At 41.9% G+C, this 26747-nt stretch overlaps 1 protein-coding gene across 2 annotated transcripts; it reads right to left on the bottom strand.

Annotated features, from left to right (window-relative positions):
• Positions 1-611: 611 nt before the first annotated feature.
• eml2 (EMAP like 2) lies at positions 612-26169 on the bottom strand. 2 transcript variants are annotated; one of them, XM_056374611.1, is made up of 22 exons: positions 25916-26169; positions 19658-19885; positions 18536-18653; positions 18279-18380; positions 11072-11100; positions 10058-10187; positions 9452-9601; positions 8488-8557; positions 8123-8233; positions 7881-7976; positions 7539-7673; positions 7222-7321; positions 6628-6782; positions 6375-6500; positions 5915-6046; positions 5686-5753; positions 4936-5024; positions 4725-4822; positions 4391-4478; positions 4145-4240; positions 3591-3721; positions 612-2369 (listed from the first exon to the last, which is right to left on the bottom strand). In XM_056374611.1, the coding sequence occupies exons 1-22, from the start codon at positions 25920-25922 to the stop codon at positions 2244-2246; spliced, it is 2385 nt and encodes a 794-aa protein (XP_056230586.1). In that variant the 5' UTR covers positions 25923-26169; the 3' UTR covers positions 612-2243. The 2 variants fall into 2 exon arrangements, with proteins under 2 accessions (XP_056230586.1, XP_056230587.1); XM_056374612.1 differs by lacking the exons at positions 18279-18380; positions 18536-18653; positions 19658-19885; positions 25916-26169 and adding an exon at positions 16433-16579.
• Between the last annotated feature and the right edge of the window lie 578 nt (positions 26170-26747).

Below are 26747 nucleotides of genomic sequence, written 5' to 3'. Positions count from 1 at the left end.
TCCAAACGTTTGAGACCACTTTCCTAGAATGTGAGAATGTTTAAAATGAATGAGAAATTAATAAGAAAAACATATACAAACATAAAGTTTTTTTATATGTAGGTTTTTTTTAAAATAAACTTTCATATATAAATTTGATATATATCATTAACATATATGGTGACAACATGTTACACCGATAATACATTCATCATATAGATATTATTAATATATGTACATATAGAAGTTTTACTATGGATATTTCATGTTATAAACATATAACTGTTATAAACTTAGCGTACATGTGCACGTATGTATATATCTGAGAATGATATATATTCCCTAATAGGTGACATATATGGCAACATCACTCTTGATATAGGGACACACTGCATGTGTCATATATTACATTTCTGTATGGGAATAATAACAAATTTTATGCTGTTGAATTGAGCAGATGATTTATTATATACAGCAACACATGCTAAAGATGTAATAGATAATAAAGACTATTGTATATGTATATTCATGAATATTTTTACCTTGATTCTACCAGGATCATCCCTTGTGATGAGGGTATCTCTTATCCTCTTTTTCTAGCTAATTTATAGGAACAAAAAAAGAGCCTCCCCTCAGTTGTACTTGGGTAAAAACTTTATTAACAAAACAGAAGGCAAAGCACAGCTCAAGCTCACTTCTACAGCACAGTAGCCAACATTACCCTTCTGTCAATCGCTAAAAGTGCCACAAGAATAGTAATAACATCCATCATTGTTACAGTTAAATATTAAAATAACACAGCCACTCGGATATACTGCATAATATATATTTTTACTCTAGAGACCTTTGCAACATTAACAGCATCTACAGGAGGACAGCCTCAGTCATGCTCATTCTCTTGTATTGTAGCGCCATCTAGTGCCTTCTCAGCACAGTTACAGTAGTAGTACAATCAGAAACACGACAGCCCGGGTGGGGGATGGGGGGGGGGCACAGCAGCCCGGGTGGGGGTCGGGGGAGACAAAACAGCCACTTCGTACCATTTTACAGTCTGTGATAATAACAATCGGCACCTTAAGAGTTTGGAAATGAGGCTGAGGGATGGAAAAGTGTAGTATAAGAAGGCAATGGGGTAATAGTAAGTATTTTAAAGGGGAAAACCACCTATTTTAGGAATTTTAATACAATCTTCCTTTGCCCCACGACAGGTCAGTTACTTCCTCCAAACAGACATCACTCTTTCTTAAAGGTCATGCACAGGAATATCACACCTTGACAAGGCTACATTCTGTTTGACTACATGTCTGCACATGGATTTGAGGGTTTACTTAAAGTCATTGTTTGCTTCTGGAAAGAGCAGTGCTTGTTGACAACAATCTACTACATTCTCCTGGAGCGCAGCCATTAAAGGGCCCATGTTTTCACCTGGTTATTTCAAATCAAGTATACTTTACACTACAACTCACTATTCTGCACACCAAGCTGTTGTCTTATATATATTTAGGTGTATTTTTTATTGCAATAATCCATTGGTTCCATGGATTCAGTGATATGAAAATATATTTTAAAATATTTTAGTTGTGTAATGAATCACAGAGAATCAATACTGTATTTCCTAGTCAGACTCATTTCAGGAGTTTGCAGATTGATTTTCATACTTCATGAAAATGAATGGAAACCAATAGCTGAAGGAAAAATACCCTATTAAACCCAAACGTATAAATGTAACCCTAACAATGTAGCATGCATTCAAAAAGGTCAACAAAACTGTAAAGTGCACATGATTTGCAATTAAGGAGCTAAAGCCTGCAAACACATCAGTCCTATAAAATAGGTGGAATTCCAGTTAAAAGGGGTTAAGATGAATACAGTTTAGGCACAGTTAGTAGTAATGCTAAAATCATAGGTTACTGTGTGTCACCAGCAGCAGCTTCCAGCTCAGTCGGTGTTACAGTAGTTGATTTTTTTGGGGGGAACAGTTAGGATTCACTTCCTGCATGGCAACAAGTCATTTTCTCTACATTCTATTACAAACAGCTGGACACTAAATAATATTCCATTTATTACAATGATACTCATTATCTCATCTGGTGTGGTGTGTGGCCCGGTCAAGTTGTGAGTGTGGTTTTGTAATTTCCAGGAGGCACGGAGGAGGTGCTGCCCCCTGCTGGCAGGATGATTAAACAGTGAAGAGGTGACAGGGGTCAGGGAGGATGCTGGTCCCCGCCTGTGGGGGGATTAGAGATGTGGGCTGATAGTGTTGCCTAGGCGACCACCCACTGCAGGATGCTGGTATCTTTCCCGCCGGTGGAGATCAGGTGGCTGTCGTCGTGCAGGAAGGCAACGTTGGTCACGTGACTGCTGTGGCCACTGCACTCGTGGCTCGGAGCCTATAAATTTGAGCGGAGCACATAGTAAAGTGACGAAGTATTGAGTGAAGACAAAAACAACGGATCAGCTGTTAAGGTGTTGCACTTAGCATGGGTAAATGGTAAATGGACTGCGCTAATATGGCGCTTTTCTAGTCTTATCGACCACTCAAAGCTCTTTACAATGGAGGCCACATTCACCCGTTCACACACACACATTCATACAGCATCTTTTCCACACACACTCACGCACCAGTGAAACACTGAGGGCAACTTGGGGCTCAGTATCTGGCCCAATGACACGAAATGCAGACGGGAGGAGCCGGGAATCGAATTGAACCGACTTTACGAATAGTGGACAACCCACTCTACGTCCTGAGCCACAGACGCATGAGGATCATGTTTAGAAAAATACTAAACTTCAGCTTTTCTAATTAGTTTTTTGGTCAAATAATTGCAAACATGTAACTGTGTCTATAGGAGTTTTATCTACATGTAACCTCGTCATCAGGTTAACCTATGAATCATCTCATGACCTGCAGGCTGGGCAGTGATATTGAAGCCTTTGACAGTGACAGAATTTTAAGAAAACATATGTACACAGTTAATTTTTGAATCAGTCTCAATTTTTCATGAAGTAAAACTGTTACTTGCTTCTGGTTTTAGTCGCTAAATGTGCGTAAAACTTTTACGATGAGTTAATTCTGAGTGCTTAAAATACCAATATGTTGTAACCATTTGCAGCTGCTGTAGCTTTCTGCAGTTTCTGTGATAATGGTACCCAGCTTGTCTGAATGGACAATTACGTTTACAACTCCAGTTTAAAAGTCTAACGTTTAAACTTGAAGAACTTGCAAAAAAGAAAGAAAAAAAGTCAACAGCACTCGTTTGTGAGCACAAAATAAACACCTGGTAGAAATTGGGGGCATTATAGGTCTGGTGGTGATGCCACACTGAAAGCCTTGCGGTCGAGTGTTATGTTATTTCTGCTGAGCTTTCAATGTGTTTTACAGTGTTTATAAACACGTAATCACAGTGTGGTCAGAGAAGAGCAGTGTGGCTGCTCAGCTCTGAGGAGTCAAAGGTCACAACGCAGCAAACCCTAAAAAACAGTGGAGGGATGAGTTGCTGGAAAGCTTCAGGACATAAACATGACAATACAAACGTGATGTGTGCACGCAGACACACAGGCACTGATGCCGATACGCTAACAGAGCGTAACTGTGGGTGAACATGACTGACCCTTGGCTGAGAACAGGGAAAGGAGAACAAGTGCACTTTGCCAAAGTCATCAGCAGAGGCCAGCAGGGATCCGTCATGTGACCTGCACACGGCGTTGATGTCTGTGCCGTCTGCTCCATCTGGCCAAATTCCTGAGAGAGACAGACGGAGAGAGAGAGAGAGAGAGTTAGTGAAAGTGTGAGAAAGACAAACAGTCTGCAGGCTGCAGTAAAATTCAAATCGCCGTGCAGCAGTTTGATCAAACGGTCAATATTGACACTTCACCAACAGAAATGACAAGTCAGAAATTTAAACAGTAGACAAAACTATCTTCCAAAAGCCACGGGTGGATACTCAGTCCAGAGAAAGATAGAGTCTTTTCAGTTTGGTAAACATTACAAAATACCAAAGTGTTAGAAGTTAAAAAACTATCAAACATCTGCCAACTAACGCTGAAACACACAGAATATAAAACTACATGAATCTGATAATTCACCTGTTGTTCACTCTGGACCTGAGGTGGGTTCACAGGCTTCAGGTGGATAAAAGACATCAAGTGAGATTTATGGACCTACCGAAGGTACTGAAGGCCAGAGTGCAGGTGTAAGTGGCCCACTCCAGGTTGCGCACCGTGTCCATGTTGGTCACATGTTTACCACTGGATGCCTCCCCTGAGAAAAAAAACAAGAACAAAAACACACACAGTCAAAATGTCACTTTCACATTTTTTCTATCTTTGTAACATGAGTGATGTGAGTTTGCATATTGTTTTTTTTGCATATGGTTCAGCCCTAAGAGGCAGAGGAAGGGGGGGGGCCTACAGAAGAGGATCTCGTAGTCTCCTGAGTTGGTGACGAGGTACTGGCTGTCTGTCGACCAGTCCAGGTGGGTGACGAAGCTGGAGTGACCCTGGGGAGGAGGCAGCAGAAGAGGTCAGATTTTCTGCATCTAACTTTTATTTCCTACTTCAAGTGAAGTTTAACAATAAACAAACAATAACAAAGAAAAACTATTCATCTTTCAACCCCAGTTATGTAATAGAGTTGTACATAAAGAGAAAAATAGCTGATCCCGCTTTAAATAAATATTTCTTTTTCCAGACAGCCGAGATATGAATTGTGAAAGAAGGTTGTTATTTTAGGAAAGTACACTTACAGTGCATTTCCCCACACGGCTGTACTTTCGGCCATTCTCCGTCACAGCATAGATGTAAACAAAATTGTCATGGGAAGCGACAGCCAGGAAGTTACCATCTAAAAGGCGCAAGGTCAACATCGTTAACGGTGCTGCTGGCAGAGACGATGCAGTCGAGATAATCAAGTGTTTTATGGATTTGGCTCAGTGATGTGAACAGGTGATGTTTTACCTGGAGAGTACTTGACGTTGGAGATGATTTCATTGCCATCTGTGTGCATAGAAACAAGATCCCGGGTGTCGGTGTCCAGCACCAACCACCTGCAACACACACACACACACACACACACACATACAAGAAATCTGTGAAAATGTCCATCATGTGAGATGGAAATTGTGAATGTGTAATCTTTGCTTAATAAATTACTCAAGTTACTGTTTCTTAGTTTTTCTGTTGATCAACAAATATATTAATTAACCAATTTATCTTTCTTTCTGCACCCATTCATTTCTTTATTTGGATTCCCACTAGCTTCCACACAGTGGTCGCTAGTTTTCTTGAGGTCCACCCACAAAAACAACAAATGAAACAATAATTAAAATCACTATCAATAAAACAGAAGAAAACTAAATTAAACAAAACACAGGAAACAATTAAAACAACCTACTGATGCCTCTGTTAGTTAATTAGTTCTGATTGATGTTTTTTTATTATTAAATAATTGTTATTAGAGCAGTTGCCACAACTACATACAGTAAGTTGAATTAGTGTTCTTTCATAAGTTGAATTTTTGAATTGAAGTACCTCCTTACTCATTCTTTAATAAGCTTAATGTGTTTCACAGAATTAGTGTTCTAAGAAATGGATTAGTTGTCGTCTTGTGTAAGAGTTGTTCCAGATGTTGTGAATTGCTGTTGAATTGTTAGTGTTTTAGTTTCTGAAATGTAACTGTGGGAACAAAATGTCAGCGGAGAGGCCGACCTTCCAGTCATGGTCCCCACTGCCAGAACAGCCCCGCTGGGATGGAAACCTGCAGACCTCCCTGGATCCTGGAGCAGCGAGGGGAGCAGAGCAGAGGATCAACCAGTTTATCTAACTCATTACTCTTATTATTAAAGACAGAAGTGTCGCAATTATTTTTTGTATTCAGGTGCTGTAAAGTCAGTGCTTAACATCCTGAAGTTAAATGCTTCATCCTATTCCTCCTTACATCAATAGTCTTGCTCCAGAGGGGCTGATGGGAGTTGGTGTCCCAGAGGTGAACCTGTTTGTCCTGGGAGCAGGTGACGAACTGCTCCATGGAGGGATGAACATCCAGCCCCCAAAGCTCATCTGTGTGACCCTGTAACACATTGCACGTCTTATTAAATACATCCTGAGGCTGCTGTGTGTACACATTTAGCATCTATTTGCATTTCCCAAAACATAATACTAGACGTCTGTGTGGAAGCAGAAAACAAGAGTGTGTTAGAGAAGAAGACATACAACAACAGACAAACAACTTCTTCTCCCTTTTGGAAATACTGACGATATTTAGTGACAAAAAAATTATATCCTTGTGTACTCTTATTATACCAGAACAGGTAAATTGTGTGTGTGTGTGTGTGTGTGTGTGTGTGTGTGTGTGTGTGTGTGTGTGTGTGTGTGTGTGTGTGTGTGTGTGTGTGTACCTGTACAACAGGAGTTAATGTATCAGGGAAGGCAGCTTTGATGATGGCGTTCTTGGTGGTTCCAACAAACAGCTCTCCTGGTTTTCCTTCAGCCAGAGCCCGAACTGGACCGAACGACTCACCCACCTGGGGAGAGACACACACACACACACACACACACACACAGACTGTAAGTAAAAGAAGACTTCCTCTCTCTGCAGGATTATTCTCTGATCGTGCCTTTTATATGCACAGGACAGTTCAGTGCTCTTACCTCCATCTCAGCCTGTTTCCTGTAGTCGTGGTCCCACAGCACCACCTTGCGGTCCTTCCCTCCTCCAGACACCATGGTGCCGTCCTTCAGGACACATATAGAGAAAATCCCGCCCTCGTGGGCCCCGGACACCACCTGGCTGATGCGGTTACCACCTGTCCATCAGGAGACAAACAGAAGATGCCCGCCTCTGTTGGATCCTTCACACTTTTCAATATGTGAGAGAAACAAATTAAACTGTATATTTGCATCACTTGATGATGAACCCAGAGAACAATTTTCTACCTCGGAGTCAATATTATGATGGAATTAATGACCTGCTCTGCAAACATAAACGCTTATAGTTGGATTTAGCTACAGAGGGCAACATGTTTTACAGCTACCTTTCAGTAATGATCCATAACTTACAAATTGGTTTTAGTTTCCTGCATCTTTACTGGTTGCTTTTCAAAAATCCAATCATGTTCTCACATGAATGCCACCGCTGCATTAACATTTTCATACCACAGTAAGCAGCCAGGCTTTTAGTGTTGAGAGATTTAATTTCTTAATATCTTGCACAAAGGGTTGGGCTCAGTTTAGATTAGATTTTACCTTTGGCCCAGACGTAGATGTTTCCACTGGAGTCTCCTGTAATGGCATCTCCATTCTCAGCAAACGCCACACACAACACATACTTTGGTTTCTCGTGTTTCTACAGAGAGAGAGAGAGAGAGAGAGAGAGAGAGAGAGAGAGAGAGATGATGGGATTTACTGCGAGGCTGTTGCAGACTAGACTGTTTGTTTTGGCTGAGTGTACTTAATCAAATAACACATGTATCTTCATCACAGTGAGGTTTAATGAGATTCATTTGAGGTAGGAGGGTGTGTTATATTTGTGGAGCGCAGAGCAGCTGTTATCATGGCTATACCTCGAACAGGCCCTGTCTCTTGGTCAGAGTGTTGCCCTCCATGGTCCAGAAGTTGATGTGAGATTTTCCACAGGTGACGATCACGTTGGCGTCCATGGGATGAAACACAGCAGCCAGTACAGAGTCATTGGAGCACTGCACAGACAGGAGGCGAGAAGACACGGCATGAATCTCTACCAGATTCACTCTGAAGAGAACTTGTAATATTACAACCTTTTTGTCCATTCTGGTGATCCATACTATTTGGCAATTAAACTTTCAAACCAGGAAGTGGCATGAATAATAATAGAGCTGTGTAAATGGGATAAGGCTCAGGTGGTCAAAGGTCAAAGTTCAGGATACCTTGACTTCAGCCAGTTGCTTCTCCTTCTGCCAGTTCCAGACCGACAGGATGTGATCGTTGGCATCGTCCACGGCGCAGAGGAAGGTGCCGCCGTTCTGAAGACAAGAATAAGCAGTTACATCTACATTAAGATGTGTTTATTAAAACTAGAACTCATTTGTAAATCACAGCGTCAGTACTTGATTGAACTTTGCACGGTGTCACACCCTCAGTAAACGCCACAGGACGTGAAGCTGCTTACCGACTTGGAGAAAGCTACGCATGTGACTGCTCTGTCACACACTCCCATCCCGAGCACATGCAGCGTGTTGAGACTCACGGAATCCCAAACACGAATATGGGGAGCCAGCAGCTGAGCAGGAAAGTGGCAGAGGTCAAAACAGACAGAGAAACATTGAGTTAGACGAACTCATTTGACTCATGGAAACAAAAATGTCTTGAAAACCTTTCCTCCATGTAATATTATTAAACTCCTTACTAATGCTAAAGCACAAGACAAGTTCTATTAGGAATTTTACATCAAATTTCAAATTTAAAAAAAAGTTTTTTTTAACATTTCCTATCCATTTAAATATGATTTAAACTGTATCTCTATTTTCACTGTACCTTTCCGTCTTTAGAGTTTCCAGCCACTTGCCCCGTTGCTATGGTAACCATGTCCGGGTGCACACTCAGGCTATGAAGAGAAAACATAAATTATAACGTCGTTTTCATTTTCTCTTTCTCCCGTTTCTGGCTTGTATGGTAAAAGGTGTAAAAGCCCAGAGGAGCTTCGGATTAAAACACAATGCAAGTGAAGGCATCACTAGGAAAGCAGAAACACTGCCTGCCGGTTTCAGGATCGTTTGCTTCTGTTTTTTGGCATATGACTTATATGGACAAAGAAGTTCAAGGAATTGACATTATAAAACAGGAAGCCTCAAATATGTTTTAAAAAACATATTATGACATTGTCTTTATCATTTTGTGTTTCTAAACTAAAAACACAACATCAAAACACTACAGTAGTTAACACTGGATCCTTTTCACAGCCAGAACAAGAGAAGGACTCAGTATGACGGCGTGGGAGAGGAGACCACAATTGTTTCCCTGCAGAGATGAGGAGCTTTCCCAGCATGCCCCGGGGGGATTGAGTTTGTTTACATCCCAGTGGCTCCAGTCACAGAGCTCATTCAGGATGTCATTAAGTAAACCAGAACTGACATTAATGATAAACACAGTCAGTGTGAAGAAGCTGCTGATGAACCTGTCAGCTGTGAAATATGTGAGCTTCAGGTTTGACTGAATTACAGAAGAAGTGTTGTGTAGGAAATCATGTGGTAGATGGATACAGAAGAATTTCATGAAACATTTGAATGTTTCAACAATATCAACATCTCAATATCATGAGAGTCACTTCTCTTTTTAAACACATGTGCTGCACACACAGGATGTGGAGGGCAAATCTTTAAGCAAGGCTGTGGTACTGTATATTTAGAAATCTACACACACACACACACACACACATATGTATATATATATAAAATCAAATACTTGGAGGACAGCCATTATCAGCCTGCTGTTTTCTCACCATTTGACATCATCGTTGTGGCCCAGGTAGTGTCTCTGCTGCTGCTCCTCCGTGTTGTACAGCACCACCACGGAGGCGTTGAAGTAGACGATCTCTCCCGTGGGCAGCAGGTAGAGGTTGGAGCGGCAGTCACGGCCGCGGTAGCCGTACCTGGGCCACGCTTAAGTTAAGGAACAAGACAAGACAGAACCACCAAACAAGAACACATGATATTCTTATTTAGAAGTTTAGTTGATGCTTTTTCTTTACGAAGATGACTCGCAGGGACTGAAGCTTATTCTCCTTCTGCAGATTCTAGATTAACAACATATAAAAAGCCAATAGTGCTACTTAAGGTTCAGAGCTGCATATCCCAGAAAACAGACTTTACAAAAACACTTCAAGTGGAGAAATAAGAAAATTAAAGATTCTATTACATTTTAAAATTAACTGCAAATAACCACTTTCAATCAGCTTTCCAGGTTTTAACTTTTTTAAATTTATCCATCCACTGATTTGTCAATTGATTTTCCTTTTATGCTAAAATGGATGATAACTCATTCATTACTGCGATTTATCCTCAATTCATTCACTCAGTCCTGATCCCTCTCCCAGTGTGAAGGATACACCCACTGCAGCTTGAGCTTGCGGTCAGGGAGCGCCGCCTTGTGGTCGATGCTGTAGCTCTCCCTCTGCTGGTCGGGGATGTGCATGGTGACGGGACGACCTCGGAGGAACATCCTCACGTAGCCGTCCTCTGGAGGGAAAAAGAAAAAGAGAGATGGAAGCTCACGTGGAGAGAAAGGAGCAGAGGAACAAAACTCAAGATTCAGGGACAGGTGGAAAAGACAGAACAAAGAGACGACAGTAAACGTGTCTCTTAAGAAAATGACAGAACTGCATTAACTGAAGGTTGAGAGAGTTTGTGAGACAGACTTGACTTCCATCCTCCTTCATCTAATCCTGTGGCTTCATTTTCCTGAAAATCCAAACAGCAGACGAGAGGCCTTATTTTAAGAATCACTAACTGAAGCTATTGAGAGAGGCTAAAGGATCAATGTGTGCTCCAAAAAAATCTTGTGATCATCACAGATTTATAATGTCCACGGTATAAACAGTGCTGAAATCCTGCCAGTTTTACAGACTACAGCTTTGTAAACTTTCTCTTAAATCTCTGACATTTGCTCGTTTTCTGGAACATATCTTGTTAGCATTCTCCCTGGAAACCAAGCAGAAAAAAAAGAGGACACAGAGGAAAACTTTGTTTGTTGTAATGATCAGATAATCCATAAACAGACACAACTTGGGTCTACAAAGCCAACCCTTCACTAACCTTTAATCAATATGGATGCTTTAGAAATTTAGCTGCAGATTTTTGTGCTTCTCCTGAAGATTTCTCCAATTAAAAATTAGATGATTCTGTTAAAGAGGGATCTTCAGCATTTCTAATGAGAAATATCTACTGGTTCAAAATGTCAACAAAAATCATTCCCGAGTGCATCAAGGACTCCTGAGGGTTAATCGAGTAGCACACATGAGAGGCTGAAGTGTGACATAATCAGAGGGTGAGACATAATAACTACTCGAGTCTTAAATTACACACAAATCACAGAGCGTCAGAGGGGTGGAAACCTTTCTTACCTGCATTGAAGGTGCATTCTTTGGATTTGCTGAAAACAGAAAAAAAAAAAAGAAAAATGAATCAAATGTCTCCTGTGAAGTTTGATCTGCAGCAGAAGATGATTCAGGCTCTGTCATCCATAGTGGGAAAAAAAAGATGACGTAAGAACATCAAACAATACACACAGAATAGTATCAGCATTCAGTGAAGCTCCTGTGACTTTGTTCCATAACATCAAGTCTTCCTATAGGATTCTGAATTATTTCTTCTCTGTTCTACATGCTGCAACCCGCTACGCTCAGCTTCACTGCAACTGAACATCAGGGACATCTGTGGAAGAGCTTCAGAGTTCAGTCAGCAAGAACACACAGACCATGCATCATAGGCCCGGAAGCCAGCTCTAGTTTAAGATGACGTACTATACAGGCAGGATTAAGGTCCCTGGTACTCAGAAATATTGTTTTCATATGCATATTAAGTATTAACTGAAATGTTCAGCAGGAACCAAACTTGTGGAATTGAAAGAAAACAAGTGCAGCTGTTCCAGCATTTTTAGTAAATCTGGAGGTAATGTAGTACCTCAAAATTAGGTTTTAAAGCGTTTCTTATTTCTGTTGATATATGATTGATATGTTGCTAACATAGTGCGTACTCATGAATATATATCCCACTTTTCCCGCAGCGGTAAATCGCACACAGCAGCACTGTGTGCACTGTACAGTATGTGATGGATACCTGGAGGCAACATGATTCATACACAATGAGCAGTAGTGTTGCCAGATGTCACACAGAGAAGCTAAATGCATTTATAAGCACTCTGAATTTAAAATGACGACCGGCCATTCAGCCACTTTGCCAACATGCATACTTCGACCTGTCACTCAGAACCTGCAGCTGCCTCATCAGTTTGCAGCAGCTGAGCTACAGCAGCAGCTGTTCCTGAATCAGCTGTCTGTCCACCAATCAGAACTGCCCGCTGAGCATTTCAGCACACGCTGACCACTCAACCCAACCTGTCAGGATGCTGTCAACCAATCAGATAATCAGGCTGCCTCAGCTGACAGGTGGAGATCACCATGGCAACAGCAGTAAAAGTAAGGCTTGATAAGACATAGGGAAAGTGATGGCTTGTCTCTTCCTGCTCAGCAACAGGGAGAGTGTGGAAAGATGTGTTTGACTTTCCTGTAGAAGCACAATCAGAGGAGGGGAGCAGAGAAAACAACACATCAGCAGCAGGGTGTACACACTCGTCATCTAAAACTAAAGGCAGAGCAAGACAGATGTATGTTGCATGTATGTTTGTTTTCTATGAGGAAAACTGCTGTGACCTGATGTGTCTCAGGTGCATTACTCAAATCTAAAACAAAGAGAAAAAACTGACAGAGGAAAAAATTCTACAAGATGCAAAAAAGGCATAAACGTTTTTCCTTGTATCAAGACAAATATAACTGTCAGGGCCACGACTATTCCTCTATTGTCAGTGCTCCAACACAAAACCTTAAAAAAGTGAAATAACAGTCAAATACAGACAAGTGACAGATCAGGGAAAACCTGAATAGAAGAGAGGAAAGCTATAAGAAAAGCAAATGCTTCCATTTAAGAAATAGTGACCCCTACGCAACGACACAAAGTGAGGAGAGATGAAACTTCAGCCAGTAAACTCTGACATTTATAGGTATTGAATGAGTGAGGAAGAAGACTGCTGCAAGTAAAACATGGAAGTAAACAAAACATGTTTTAAAATATTCAAACAAATCAGCTTTACATTAATGAGGGAGAAAAGTCAACAGGATGCCTTCGAAAACCAGGATGAGCCATGTGTGTCTACTTCTCCTGACATTTGTTTAACAGGGAGTTAACTGGACCAGGCAGGTTAGCCACAATAAGTTTAACGCATCACTGGTAAAAAAGAAAAGAGATCACAGCATGTTTGTGTTTCATAACATAACATGACACGTCTGAGGAAGATGAAAAGATGGACCACAGAGTAAACAGGCGACTGATCTGAGGACCTGACTGGTGTCTGCTGTGTCTCTGGGCAGCTGGAGGCAACCAGGCAGGGTGTCGTCTCTTTAAAACAACCACATAAAGGCCCGTTTGTCTCTTCGTGTGTGTGTGTGTGTGTGTGTGTGTGTGTGTGTGTGTGGGGGGGGGGGATACGTTTGGTCTGCCAGGAAGATGAGGCGTGGCCTGGTTCTAGCCAATGAGAGAACCAGATTGATCCAGAGCCAGTAATTAGTGCACGGCATGCTGGGTAACTGGCAGCCGGACAGGGCAAATAACTGTGGATCTAAAACCCATGTGGCTGCAGTCCTAGTCACCAGTCTTCCAGGGAGAGGGAATGCACAAACAGCCCACTCATTAACATGGAGTGCTGAGTGTATTGTTGGCATTTTGTGCCTGCGTACACTCTGAGAACACAAAGGGCTCTTGTAAGAACCAGGGGGGACTAATGAGCAGCAAGGACCGGTCAGGGTTCCTCTGTGAAATCCGGCATCAGTTCAGTTTTGTGGAAGTGTCGGAAAGATCCAGTGACTCTTTGTAGGGAGCCTCCTTGAATCTCAAGATATTTGCTAGAGCCAGACCTGTGGGCACAGAGATAGCTGTGCAGGTGATCAGATCAGCCTTCAACCAAAAGACAGATAGAGCAACTGATGGGCCCTGCTTCTCTAAAGACGTCAACAGGAGCCCTTCCTGCAGCTGTTCTGCAGCGCTGTTTGAGAGGTGTCTGTTCAAATTCAAAATCCAGCTGCTCACTGTCGTTCTCTAACCACTCACTCCTGACTGATTTCAATACACTGTCAGAGCACCTGCAGTGTGTCAGATTGTTTATCATATTTTGTGTCTGCTTCATTGCAGTGCCCTTTGCTTGGGTCATATTATGCTCATATTATGAAAACTGGCATATTTTTTAGTAATGCTAGTTAGTTTGTAAAGTTTAACATATCAAATTTACAATCTGGGAAATTTTGTTTAAGTCAGTGTGCACAATTATTCATTTTTTGAACCAAACTTTCAATGGCTGCACGAATACATTTGACCTAAATGTTTTGATTAAAACAGATTCCTCGTCATTGTATTTCATAAGAGGTGAGTCCTTTGAAAGTGCTTCATCCAGCTGGGACAGACTGCAGCCATCGCAGTCATGTAGGCAGAGGAGATGGATGCTGTGGTCTAAGTGATGGGTCAAAGCCCCCTGAACTGTGGGAGTGGTGGGAACAGTCAATTTCCTGGTCCATTATGACTGAAGTACTTCAGTGGCCTCAGTTAATGGACACAAACGCATCTTCACTCAACTCAGAAAAAGAGGGAGAGAAAGAGAGACAGAGAGAGAGAGAGAGAGAAAAGGGAGAGGAGAGAGAGAGAGAGAGACAGAGAGAGAGAGAGAGAAAAGGGATAGAAAAGGAAGAGAGAGAGAGAGAGAGAGAGAGAGAGAGAGAGAGAGAGAGAGAGAGAGAGAGAGAGAGAGAGAGAGAGAGAGAGAGAGAGAGAGAGAGAGAGAGAGAGAGAGAGAGAGAGACAGAGAGAGATGATGATTTGATTTGACAAAAAGGAAAAGATCTCAATCTTTTCAACATGGTGCAGATTGTTTGATCTTTTCCCCTGTCAGAATTTGCATGGTTTCAATCAGCCTGAGGGAAAGTTATTTATTCAAGTTGTTAAAGCTTGTTGACTTTACAAAGGTTACACTGGGACCACAATATTAAGTATACTTGCTTTAAGATGCTTTAAATTTTCAGTTCAACAGAATATGTTTAAGAATTTTGTGGAACAAGACAGACTGTCCCAAACAGAGAGAAGAAAGGAGAGACACAGATGGAGCAAATGTGATAGAAATCTTTTCCCTATTCCTTGTATTTGCATAAATGTAACTCTGTGAGATAGAATTCAACTCCATACAGTGCTCTATGATTTAAAGGACTATTACCCTTAACTTTAACTGGACTGAATATTAGATGAAATCTAGTCTCAGTGATATTAAGCTGGTTTTAGTAGTGTAAAATGCTTCTCTGCAACCAGAGACATGGTCAATAAGTTGGTTGCATGTTAAGCAGGAGATCCAATCAATGTTATCAGTGTTTCTACATGCTTAGCAGAGGCGGTAATCGTAACATCAGTCCCACAGCTGCCTCAGCAACCGCTCTGTGGTGATAACGCTGCACGGTGATCATAAAGAAACCGTCTCTGCAGCATTTTGTGTAGACTCTCAGATATAAGCTGCTCCTCTCGTTCAAGACATTAACAAATTCATTACAATCTCTTTGAAAAAATGTGCAGCACCCAAAACAGCATCAGAAAATAAAACTACAGCAGGTGATGTGAAACCTGAACAGGTGTAATAACCTCACTGTCAGAAACGGTTTAACAGAACAATCAGGTAAGTGACAGAGCTGCTGAGCACAGCGTGACCGGTGGTCTGTCGCTCCACATTCACTCATCGCATCCATGTGTGTGTTTCATAACTGAAGAGAGACCTGACATGTTTGTTTGCTCCCACCATCACTAGAAGCCCAAAGACAAAAGCCATTGTTGACACATAAGCATAAATTCATTCAATGTGTGTGTGACATGATGAGACACGACTTGTAAGATAATTGTAAAATAATAAAAACACATCCATTAAAGTCAGGTGTCATTTTTCTAAGCAGACTAACTTGACTCACTTGCCTTTTTCTTTCTCGTTTGAACTACACACAAAATTACGCAATTAAACTATGACTAATTCTTTTCATCAGACCTGATACTTGCCATTTGATCTGCGGTCCACAAACACAAATGACTCTTGTCTGTGTTGCGTTCGTGTTACTGTGCTGCAGCCCCTCCCCACAGCCACACAGCCCCGCAGACAGGGAAACCTACTGCATCAAACGGCTTGCGTGACAACAGAGTTTCATAAAACAGCACAACTTCCTCAGGCGGTCGTGAAGACAGACTTCAGTGCCTGACTACTGGCTTTGTTTAGACTGAAAATAACCACAAACTTTAGATGATGACGCCTGAATGCTTTCTACCAACCGTCCACAATCTATCTGTGCAATCTGTCTATACATAATCTATCTATAGCTAATCTATAATCTATTCAATATTAGTTATACAACAAAGACTGTCTAGCTGGGTGTGAAACAAAACAAGTACTTTTTCTGACATTCATCCAGTTGACTTTAAATGAAGCATATGCATTCTGAAAACTGCTGTTACCATCTGGTCATCCAAAGACTGAAGCTACACAACTTTCCTCAAAAAATACGAAACATTTACTTCACTTTGCTACTTTTGTTTTTGCTATGAATCAGTAAGAGCATAAAAGCTTTACCCATGAAACCTCTCTGCTCAGTGTCTTGCTCTGTAATTATTGATTATCTGTTAAAGCAGCTATTTACCTGGAGGATCTCTTCATGTCTGCAGGTTTTCCGTTACAGTAACAGTCAACAGTGGAGAGCAGTCAGAGCGGCTCCTGTCCTGTCCAACAGCCACAGCAACACACAACTTCCTCCTTCGCTCAGCAAACTTTTAGCTCTGCCTGAGGAGGCCCCACCGTCCAATCAAAACGCACTTCCTGACTGTGGAGACCCACCCCTTCTGCCTGGTAACCACACCCCCTCTTTACCAAGAACTGCTGGGAATCTGAACCATCAGCAGAAACACAGGAAAGAGAGGGAAGGGAAGGAAAGGAAAGGAAAGGAAAGGAAAGGAAAGGAAAGGAAAGATTGAGAAAAGAAGAAATGGAAAAGGTGTGTGTACTGTGAGAGAGAAGAACACAACAACAGAAAAAAATAATAGTCTGGAAGATGAAAGACTTAGAGGAAAGACAGGATTGCAATGAAAAAAAACAATAGGAAGGTGAGTGTGTTTACAGTGTGTACTGTATAACCACAGATAATATAAACTTCCTCTTTGAGTTTGTTCACTGATGGCAGATGACCCGTGTGTCGGCTGTGACACGTGGACACTTCACTGTCCATCAGGCTCACAGCTGTGGCAGACCAAAGACCAACAGCCTGTTAACTGTTGAACATAATACATGGTGACATCTGAGAGTTACTGCAGGACAAACAGGAAGTGCTGACTGTGGAAGTGTGGCAGCCACACATGATGATGATGACGATGTGCAGAATCCGTCTCTGTCCCGTCACACAGCCTGAATAATTCAAACCTTTCAAACATCCTGAGTGTACTTTCAAACTTTAAAAAATCTAAACCATCAGTTCTCGGAGCAGCAGCAGCAGCAGCTCCCACAAAAATACCTTCAGCAAAATCAGATACAGATGCTGATTAGGGGGGAGAGGGAGCTTTTTGTCTTTTCCTGTCCTTTTTATTTATTTAGCACCATACTGGATACAGTCTCTGTTACTGGATATCTGCCTTTATGCACCACTTTCAGAGGTGGTCAGTGGGTCACCACAATACCCAACAATACCATCACCCTTTCTACAAGGTAAGGCATATTTTACTGAGGAAGAAGGACTACTACTGTTAAATCTCATCAAGATGCAGAAAATGCAAATACTGTGCATTTATTTCAGTTAAAGTAACAGCTTTCAACCCTTTTGATGGTCTAAAACCTTAATGACTGTGAGAAATTAATATCTCAACATTATGGGCTGGTTCCATTTCAAATAAACCACTAATACAAGGCTTCAGTACCATGTATATTTAATACTCCATCTTTCCATTTTCTATACCTGCTTATCAGGGCAGCTGGAACCTATCCCAGCATGCATTTAGAGAGAGACAAGACACATCCGCACTCATCATGTTCAGCACTCCGATATCTAAAATCTGATTATCTGAATATCAAAAATCTAAATCACCTTAAAGTTGCTCCTACTCCAAACAAACATTTTCACCAAAGCACAAAACCTTAAAGATACGTGCGACAGCCATAATCAGGATCAGTAACCAAACACTAAGCAGAGCAGGTTCTTCTGTCTGCCACTGATCAAACTGACCTGTCATCTGTCTGCCTGCAGACAGAGAGGTAACACAGCTCATTAAAACAATCTGCAGTGACCCTGAGAGCTCCTCCAGAACCCTGGTGACCCACAGTGCACAAACATGAAGCTTGTTAGAGAGGTTTTCATGACAACACTGGATACAGTATTATATTTTCTCTGGTACTGAATCATTGGTGAGTGTTTTATTTATTTATACAGTACTGAAAATGGATTCAGAAATACAGTGTATAATTCATATTGGATGCACCATCCATCAGGAGAAATGTGTTACCTTTTGCCACCGGAGGAGCTGCTGGAGGAGGTGGTTCGACTCCGACTCTCTGCTCCCATCTCTCTCCTCACCAGGGTGAGACGCTCTGTGGACATACTCTTCCTAAAGAAGGAGAGGAAGAGGAAGAGGAAGAGGCAAAGGAGAGGCTTTAGCAATCACATCTCCTCAATTCATGTAAAGTGTAAATGCAGGGATAATAAGAGCCTATGTGAGTACACAGAAATTTGTTAAAAGCAGTTTTCCTTTCGTAAGTTAACCTCTTAATGGACTGCAGCACTTCTTTCTTAGGAGATGAAGGGGAGGATAGGAGGCGTTTCTGTTGCACGTAGCCATTACTGAGAGGTCTGGAGGGAAGAGCCTGCAGGAGCTGACGCACTGAAACGTAAAAAAAATCATTAGCCTCATTAATCAACAGAAGATGTTGACAAATTCCCAAACAGTTTACACATAGCCCAATTTCAAACCTGACTCAAAGACTCCCTTTGGGCTGTGTGTGAGGTGGTGTTGACCCTGTATTCTGACAGTATGTGCATCCATGTCAAATTCCTACATGTGTTTGACATCAGGAGTGTCTGATGATTCTGACACTCAGACATCTGTTTTTGCAACATGCATGGTCAGCCACAATTTTCATTCCTTCCATTCAGTTTAATGGCTTTTCAGTAGTGATGGGTCATTTTCACTGGCGGAGAGCAGAAATAAAATGACGAATGAGGTGTAGTGTTTTGACTGGACAGCAGCTGGAGCAATGCAGGGATTAGTTCCCCAGTCTGACAAAGATAAAACAATTACTTTGTTAGCATTTAACAATCTACATAAAGGTTTGACACCGTTCCAGGACGAAGACTCATGACTGATGAGAAAACTAACTAACTAACTAACTAACTAACAAGGACGAGGGGCTCTTTCTTCACCTGTTGCCTTAAGCCACATTTCAACCCAAAAAAAACCTGGAAGTTGTAATCCCACAGACTTTGCTCAAGGAACTAAAAGGTTCTTTCAGGACGCTGCTTGCCTGCGTTTCCACCGACGTCTAAAGACCCGGGAAGATTAGGCAAACCAGCCAGCTCACTTATGCAAAATTGGAGGCAACAACAAGCTGTTACACTCGAGTCCAGCAGGTGGCAGAAGACTAGACACGATGACACCAAATAAAGCGATGGACAGGATTTGTGTCGTTGGTACATCTGCCGTATGGTTTCTTCTGTAACTCCGTGTTGATGTATTGATGCAAAATGAATATGCAGCTACAGATTATTAAAAAATGGTGGCTGAAATAACACGCTTGAGTACTCAACCAATCAGAAATGTTAAGCTCCTCTCCAAAGGTATCTGTACTTTGGTAAAGTACTACCACCCCGAGCAGGGACTTGACTTACCCTTGGTAGGCGGTGCTGAAGCTGTGGTGGTCAGAGGTCTCCTCCCAGCAGCATGGACGCCTGGCTGCATCACCAGGCTCTGCTCCTCACAGAAGCCCAGTCGGCGTAGGGCATCGGCCAGAGCCGCCTTCAGCAGCTGGATCTCGTCTTCCTGCAGCTGTAACCTCTGCTCCAGGTGGGAAACCCGGTCCTCCATGTCCATGTTACTGCTGGCCGACACCGTGTCATCTGGACAGGAAGTCAGTGAGGAGAGAGGGTTTCAGTTTAAATTTTAGACTGACTGAATATCAAAGCTCATGATTTTGTTTACTAAGGGCCACAATGGGCTGGTCAACACACACACTGTGATGACTACTACAACTAGCACTAGTGTGCAATAGATCACCATATATCACAGTCCAGCCGACAATGTTTTATGTAGTTGTGGTGCTGAAAAACAATAGCAATGATGAGATAAGATTATTTTATTATTCATAGGGAAATCTGTATCGGATGTCCACATTACTACCTCCCTTAGCACTTAACAATACGGTTAGCTGCAAAATGAAGAAGAACAACTTGACCGCATGTAGATGTGAGAGAGATTATGAAGCTGCTGCTTCGATGGTTGAACTTTTGGACTTGTTCATTCGGACATAAACACAAAGAACTGATTGAGGTCAGTGTGATGGATAGCTGCTACCACTGCTGCGGCTTTGTCAACCAATGGTTTTGAGTTTCTCAGGGGGATGAGACCATACAGGAAACTTAACTGGTTTTAATAATTTAGACTCCATGTGTGTGTGAGTGTGTTTCAGAGAGAAAGAGAGGGAAAACAACACCAGATACCAGGTTGTGTGGTCGTTTTGTTTGGACAGTGAAGGAAGGAGAGAAGAGAAGGAAAAAAAGAAAGAGGGATGGAGACAGAGTTGTCAACAACAGAGAAACAAAGCTTTGTGTTCTTCATTACATTGCCATGCATTATCATTTAAAGGTTCCCTGTGGAGTTTTTAGCCCTAACTTGTGCTATGGAGAAATGTTTTGATTAGCACCATGCCATGTTAACCATGTTATTTGCATCATTATTTGCAGAGGGCAGAAATACAAATGTGAGAAAAAGATTGTTAGCATTCAGCATGTGTGTTCAGCTTCAAGGACAAACACAGTGGGTTTGGGTAAGAAACACCCAATGTAAACATGAATACTCCAAAGCATACCTTTCAATATCAATTTTTTTTTTTTTTTTTAGACATACAGTCTTAAAGGTTCCATATTGTATAGAGGTTGATTTCTTTGTCTGTTTTGATTATAAAGCAGGTCTAGGTTCTTAAAACTACAAATGTATCTTCTTATGGATCAACACTTCAAATAAAACACAGGAAAAGTTTAAAATATGGACCTTTAATAAGAAATTTGAAAAAAAGTCTGCTGTAAATGGTGTTTATTTGCTTTTGTTTCTCAAATTGATTTCAATTGAATTCATTTGTTTGTTAAACATATAAATCATTTAATGACACTGTGTTTGTGATGCTGGGGCTGAGCTGCTGCTGAGTCCAACCGCCTCACACACCTCCCTCAGTCCCCTGCCTTCATTCCTCTCAGCTTGAACTCTTTCCAACCTAATCGTCCGCCATGCTCCCTCCCACCATGATGACATCACTGGAGGCCGGTCAGATTATCCAAGGCAAACTCCCCCACGCAGATTATTAATCTGAGGCTCACGTTGACAGATTACGACCTGATAAAGTCAGAAACAAGTTGGAGAGAACATCTCGTGTGTCCTAAATTCTAAACCCTATCTGCTCTCTGTCCTAAAGCTCAGCAACAACCACGTCCTCATGATCAGAAATACAGATCCAAAAAAAGACTCACACCTTTCACAATATTACACCTACAGAGACAGAGGTGTCATCTGTTTGAACCTTGCAACTCAATGTAGTCAGTCTTCAATTACCCGTTTCTCTCCTAAAATGAAAGTAGTCTGATCTTTGTATGTACCTGCTGCTTTTATGAGTTGCTCCCTCTTTACAGAAAACAGCATTCCTCCACGTCCTTACACTGTTACCTATTGACCTGATAAATATCAAGGATCAGAGTAATGTGTTGAGATGGAAGTTCCTCCTTAACCAGAAATACAAAAACAGCAACCACTCAGCCAAATGTTATTTTCTTTACACATTTCTGTTACGCAGAACTGTCTATTGCAAAGGTGAAGCGGGACACCTGCCAAAAGCAAATTCTTAGCGCTCAAGCGTCTGTTTCAGAGGTTTTCTGGGACTTCTGCTAACCTTTGCTTCAATAGCTTCTCTGACAACTGATAACTAACCCAGACTTTCAGGAGGTTTTTACCCGCAGCCAAATTATCCACAGAGGTGTTCTCCTCTCCTCAACAAACGAACCAGGGGATTAAAACCGGTAGAAAGAAGAATAAAGCACTTTCATTTTAAAATCTGTAATTCACCGACACTGTTCGGCGTCTCATAGCTGAGCTTCTGGCAGAAATCCACAACACTGACACATGCACAAAGGGGACATGATGTCAGTGACAGGCGACCAAATCACACAGACCATGATTAAAATCACATATTTCTCTTTGTTTGAGAATTGCTGCAAACATTTGGGATAATTGAAGCATACAAATATATATATATATATATATATATATATATAAAAAAAACATAAGTCCAGTCATTTTAATGGGGAAAGTTACATATTATAACTTTAAATGATACAACATCTAAATACCAGTGCCCATGTCTCAGGCTGGATGAAAGATAAAACAGATATTTTCGGTCACTCATTAAAAGAGACAAAAAGAAAAAGAATAAAACCCTCACACACTAAAATAACCTAAAAATAAAACTAATGGCTGTAACTGAGCAGACTCTTAATATGATAATCTACCATCAACTTCCTTCCTTGTTATTATTAATGCAAAGGTCACACTCATCATGTGGACACCGTTCAGAGCTTTGAGCTGCACCAGTTTAAAGTATTAACTTTAAACTTTAAAGAGCAGGACACTTCCAAAAGGGGTTTTACAGGACACACAGCTTCGGTAGGCGCTACAGTGCTCCCAGCATGCATCACTTCACCAGTGCAAACTGAGCTGGGGGACACAGGTTGAACTGTTACTGTTACTGTATCACATCTCGCAGTCAAATGAGACAGGAAGGGGCTACAGGGAAATCAAGCTTCAGATTTACATACTGAAATCAAGCTCAGTGGAGATTTGCATGGCAGGCCTGCCTGATGGACTGACGGCACAATGTTTACATAGCCTCGAGCCATTATCGTTGTTTCTGTTCCTTCATTTCTCCAACTTTCAGCATAAGTATCCGATGTAATTATTAGGCTGGTTTATACAAAAGGACCTCTGCCTTTGTTTCATGCCGGAAATCAGCCAGTTTTGTTGTCCAACATCACAAACAGATGTTGTGCTCTGACCACAGACCACAGCTACTGAGAAAAGGAAAACATGTGCTTTTTAAATATGTTAATAATTCAATTAATCCTGGTATTATATTCCACAGTTTCCATTAGAATCAAAAAGGAGGGTCACATCTGCTTGTCATAAATAGCTTCTAAAAAGCTTCCAGCTTGTAAAAGCCTTTCATTAGTTTTCATTGTGGTCTAAATGTTGTTTCAGTCAATTTCCCATTTGAAAGTTAAAATTTAAGACACTGTAAATTATTAATGGGGAAACTAATTTCCAGAGTATTATTGCCATGGGTTTTTTGTGAAGTAAAAACATACAAGTAAAGTGATGTCTCACCTCCTAAAGGGAGATATTACATGAATAAACTCTCTCAGAAAAAGCTCTTCTTACTGTCCTGACTATGCTAAAATACTCAGCATTACTACTATCTACCACTCTGCACAAAAACCATCATAGTCAGTCATGGTAATTCAAGAGCAATCCAATGTCTCATCTGTGGCAGAAAAAGTACAAAGTCTCTCTGTAATCAAATACAGGGGATGTGAAAAAATCCCACCAGTACAAATAATTAAAACTCAAACTGAGTGAGCAAGAGTGAAACAAACAATCATAAGAAACAGTCCAAACTGAAGTAGGAGAGGACAGATTGTAGGTGGGAGGAGACAGAGAGTGAAAGGAACAGAGAAAGGACTCAGAGTGGGAGAGAGATAGAGAGATGAATGATTAATTTTTAACTGACTACAGCGATAATCCTGTTTATATAAACTGCTGTAACCATTAGGTGAACTGAACAGAGAAACCGAAGAATGAGGAAGAGACAGCCATAAACCAAATGAAAGACAAAGATAAAGACAGTTTTACTCTCCTGAGTAGACTGTGTCTACACTCATTTAGTATTCATTATTCTACTACACAGCAAATACAAATACTGTAAAAAGCTTCAGAGAGGATTCAACAGGTCCTCTAACCTGAACAACCATATACTGTAGGTCATTTATCCCTACCCTTGAATACAATCCAGCGACAGATGCCGTCATGGTAACAATAATAAACACATTGTTAAGTTTGCAAAACGGGCGTGGATAAAGGAAACAGCAGTGATTATCAGTTTCACACAGGACATAAACGGCGCTCTCCTGTGTGAAAGTTTTTCATCCGTCCATCCCAACCTCCTGCTAAAGCGAACTCTGTTGCTACTACAGCCACTACAAGTCGTCTAACAATAAAACGTTACTAGAGGTTGAAATAATCTGCTCATACAGACGACCTATAGGATCATTTTTATAGGATGGCCAGTGGGACACAAAAGTTTGTCCTGAAGGTGGCACCAGAGAGGAGGTCATGTTTCTACTTAAACTGCTGTTGGGCTGTTGTTGGGCTCTGCGCCACACAGTCGGGGTGGATCAGCTGTCACCAGTCTGAGCTGGACTGAAGCCTCAACTGAGCTTATAGCCTGTTTGCATGCAAATGCATTTTGCATATATGTTTAACACAGTGTTTCCCATTCATTGATTTATTTGTGGAGGCCTGCCACAATATCAACATTAACCACCATGTTGATATTGTGGCGGGCCGATGGACCGAGCACCGGGAGACATCTTGCCGCGTTGGTGGGCTGGTGGACTGTAAAAAAATCCATAAAGGTTTTACCATCCCTGTGAGTCTGTACACCAGCCCTCTCTGTGTGCATGTCATTCTGCTGCGTCTGCCAGAACTGGCCTCACTGGCCAATCTCAATATGTGATCAGCCCTCACCAACCAGACCCGAGTTGAAGAGGGTTGTTATTCGTTTGAAACATGAAGCAATGGAGCCATTTATCCTGTTCAGTGATTTATTTGTCACAAAGTAGTGGAGCACCTTACATACGGTATTATTTAATGATCGAGCCGCCCAGTCAACTTCCCCCACAAACAGAATCTAATTCTCCAGGAAACACTTGGTTGTATGTTTAATATGTTTGTTTACTGTGTGATGTTTTATATCGAAATGCACTTTGTTAGCATGCTGCACTGAAAACAAAATCCACTGATTCTGGTCATGTGGTCGTGTTGTGATGTTAGGATTCTAACTTTTGCTATGGAGGAAAATTTATCTCGCAGTGTGGAGAACCGTAAAACTTGTGGAACATTTAGCATGTTTAGTTTGTGTTGTAACATGCTATCACTTAGCATTTTTAACACTTAGCATAACATGTGAAATGTTACATAGTGAAGAAGCAGAGCAGGAGAGAAGGATACAAGATGAGAGAGAGAAGAGGAGAGACAGAGAACAAACAATGGAGAGATCAGCAGGGTTCACCTTCATCTCCTTTACCGTCAGGACACCTGTTTAAAAAACGCTGCCGAGCTGGCTACTTTTCAATTTGCCCTTGAACACCCCCCCCCCACACAGACACACACAAACCAGAGCAATTGCTTCTCCTTATAAAACCAGAGGCCACATCTATTTCATATTCAGCAGGCAACACACACATACACACGCACAAGCACATACACACACTCTCCATCTGAGTACAGACATTCTTGTAAAGTGTGATTAATTAACCAGCTTACATGAGACTGGTACAGACACATGGCTGTTATCAGGAAACTGTCAAAGCAGGGATGGAGGGGAGACGGATGTAAAGATGGATGATGAAATGCAGAGGGGGTGGGCTGTGTGTGTGTATGTGTGTGTGTGTGTGTGTGTGTGTGTGTGTGTGTGTGTGTGTGTGTGTGTGTGTGATGCTGGAGAGAGATGGACAATGGGAGGTCAGTGCAGGGCAATAAGAAAATTGTAGGCTGCTGAAATATTCATGGTGCAGAGAAGTGATGAGGAAGGTGGAGCTTCTCTCACCTACCTGCCATCGTGCCACGCCGAGTGCCTGGTCACTCCTCCCGTCAATCAACCAGTCAGTCCACAGAGTAAACGCTCAGTCAGGTTGTCCACTTGCTCTCACTCTTTCTCCCCTGGAGGCTTTCTGACTCGGACTCCCTCCCCCCTCCTGTCTGTGGCCAGCGGTCGATTACTCTCTCTCTCTCTCTCTCTTTTACACACACACACACACACACACATACACAGTCTCTCACACACACACAAACTCATCTCCCATCCTCTCCTGCTGAACCACTCCCTCCTCCATATCCACTTCCTTCAAACTCCCTCGCTTCCTGGACCACTCCCTCTTCCTCCCTCCATCCCCTCCTCCTCCTTTTCGTCCACTCCTTCACTTTCATCCCTCGTCTCCCTCCTCCTCCTGTCTCATCAGCCATGGGCAGACAGAACCGACCCAGAAGGGGTGGAGCCTGGCTTAGAGCCAGCCACACACATTCACTGCAGCAGCATCAGCATCTGTACAGCCAGGCACCACCAGGAAGAGATGCTGCAGAGCCACACTCCAGGATCAATGACACACACACACACACACACACAAAAGATGAAGGTGATACCAACTGTCCCGTTACAGATATTCAGATATTTACATTTTCACATAACAGGCTGTTATGTGAAAATGTAAAAACTCTGCCACAGAGCTCCACTGTTCTCTTCTAACCAATAAAAACACACAAACATTAGTGATTGGCTGGACCACAGCTGCGGGGCCTGCCCTATAACTGCGAATGTCCCTGACTGACTGATCATATTTCCACCGTTGGTCAGCAGAATGCCACGTTGGAGTTTCTCCATTGGCC

Source organism: Seriola aureovittata, chromosome 4 (assembly GCF_021018895.1).
Source record: "Seriola aureovittata isolate HTS-2021-v1 ecotype China chromosome 4, ASM2101889v1, whole genome shotgun sequence".
Classification (NCBI taxonomy): Eukaryota; Metazoa; Chordata; class Actinopteri; order Carangiformes; family Carangidae; genus Seriola; species Seriola aureovittata.
This window is presented reverse-complemented; position numbering and strand designations above follow the sequence as displayed.

Bases quoted from the DNA above. Each gene is read 5' to 3' on its own strand.
- eml2 (XM_056374611.1), bottom strand. The intron at 8,234-8,487 runs GTACAGTGAAAA...TTTCCTGCTCAG, and splicing joins GAAACTCTAAAGACGGAAAG to CTGCTGGCTCCCCATATTCG. The intron at 6,501-6,627 runs GTAAGAGCACTG...GTCTCTCCCCAG, and splicing joins GGAAACAGGCTGAGATGGAG to GTGGGTGAGTCGTTCGGTCC.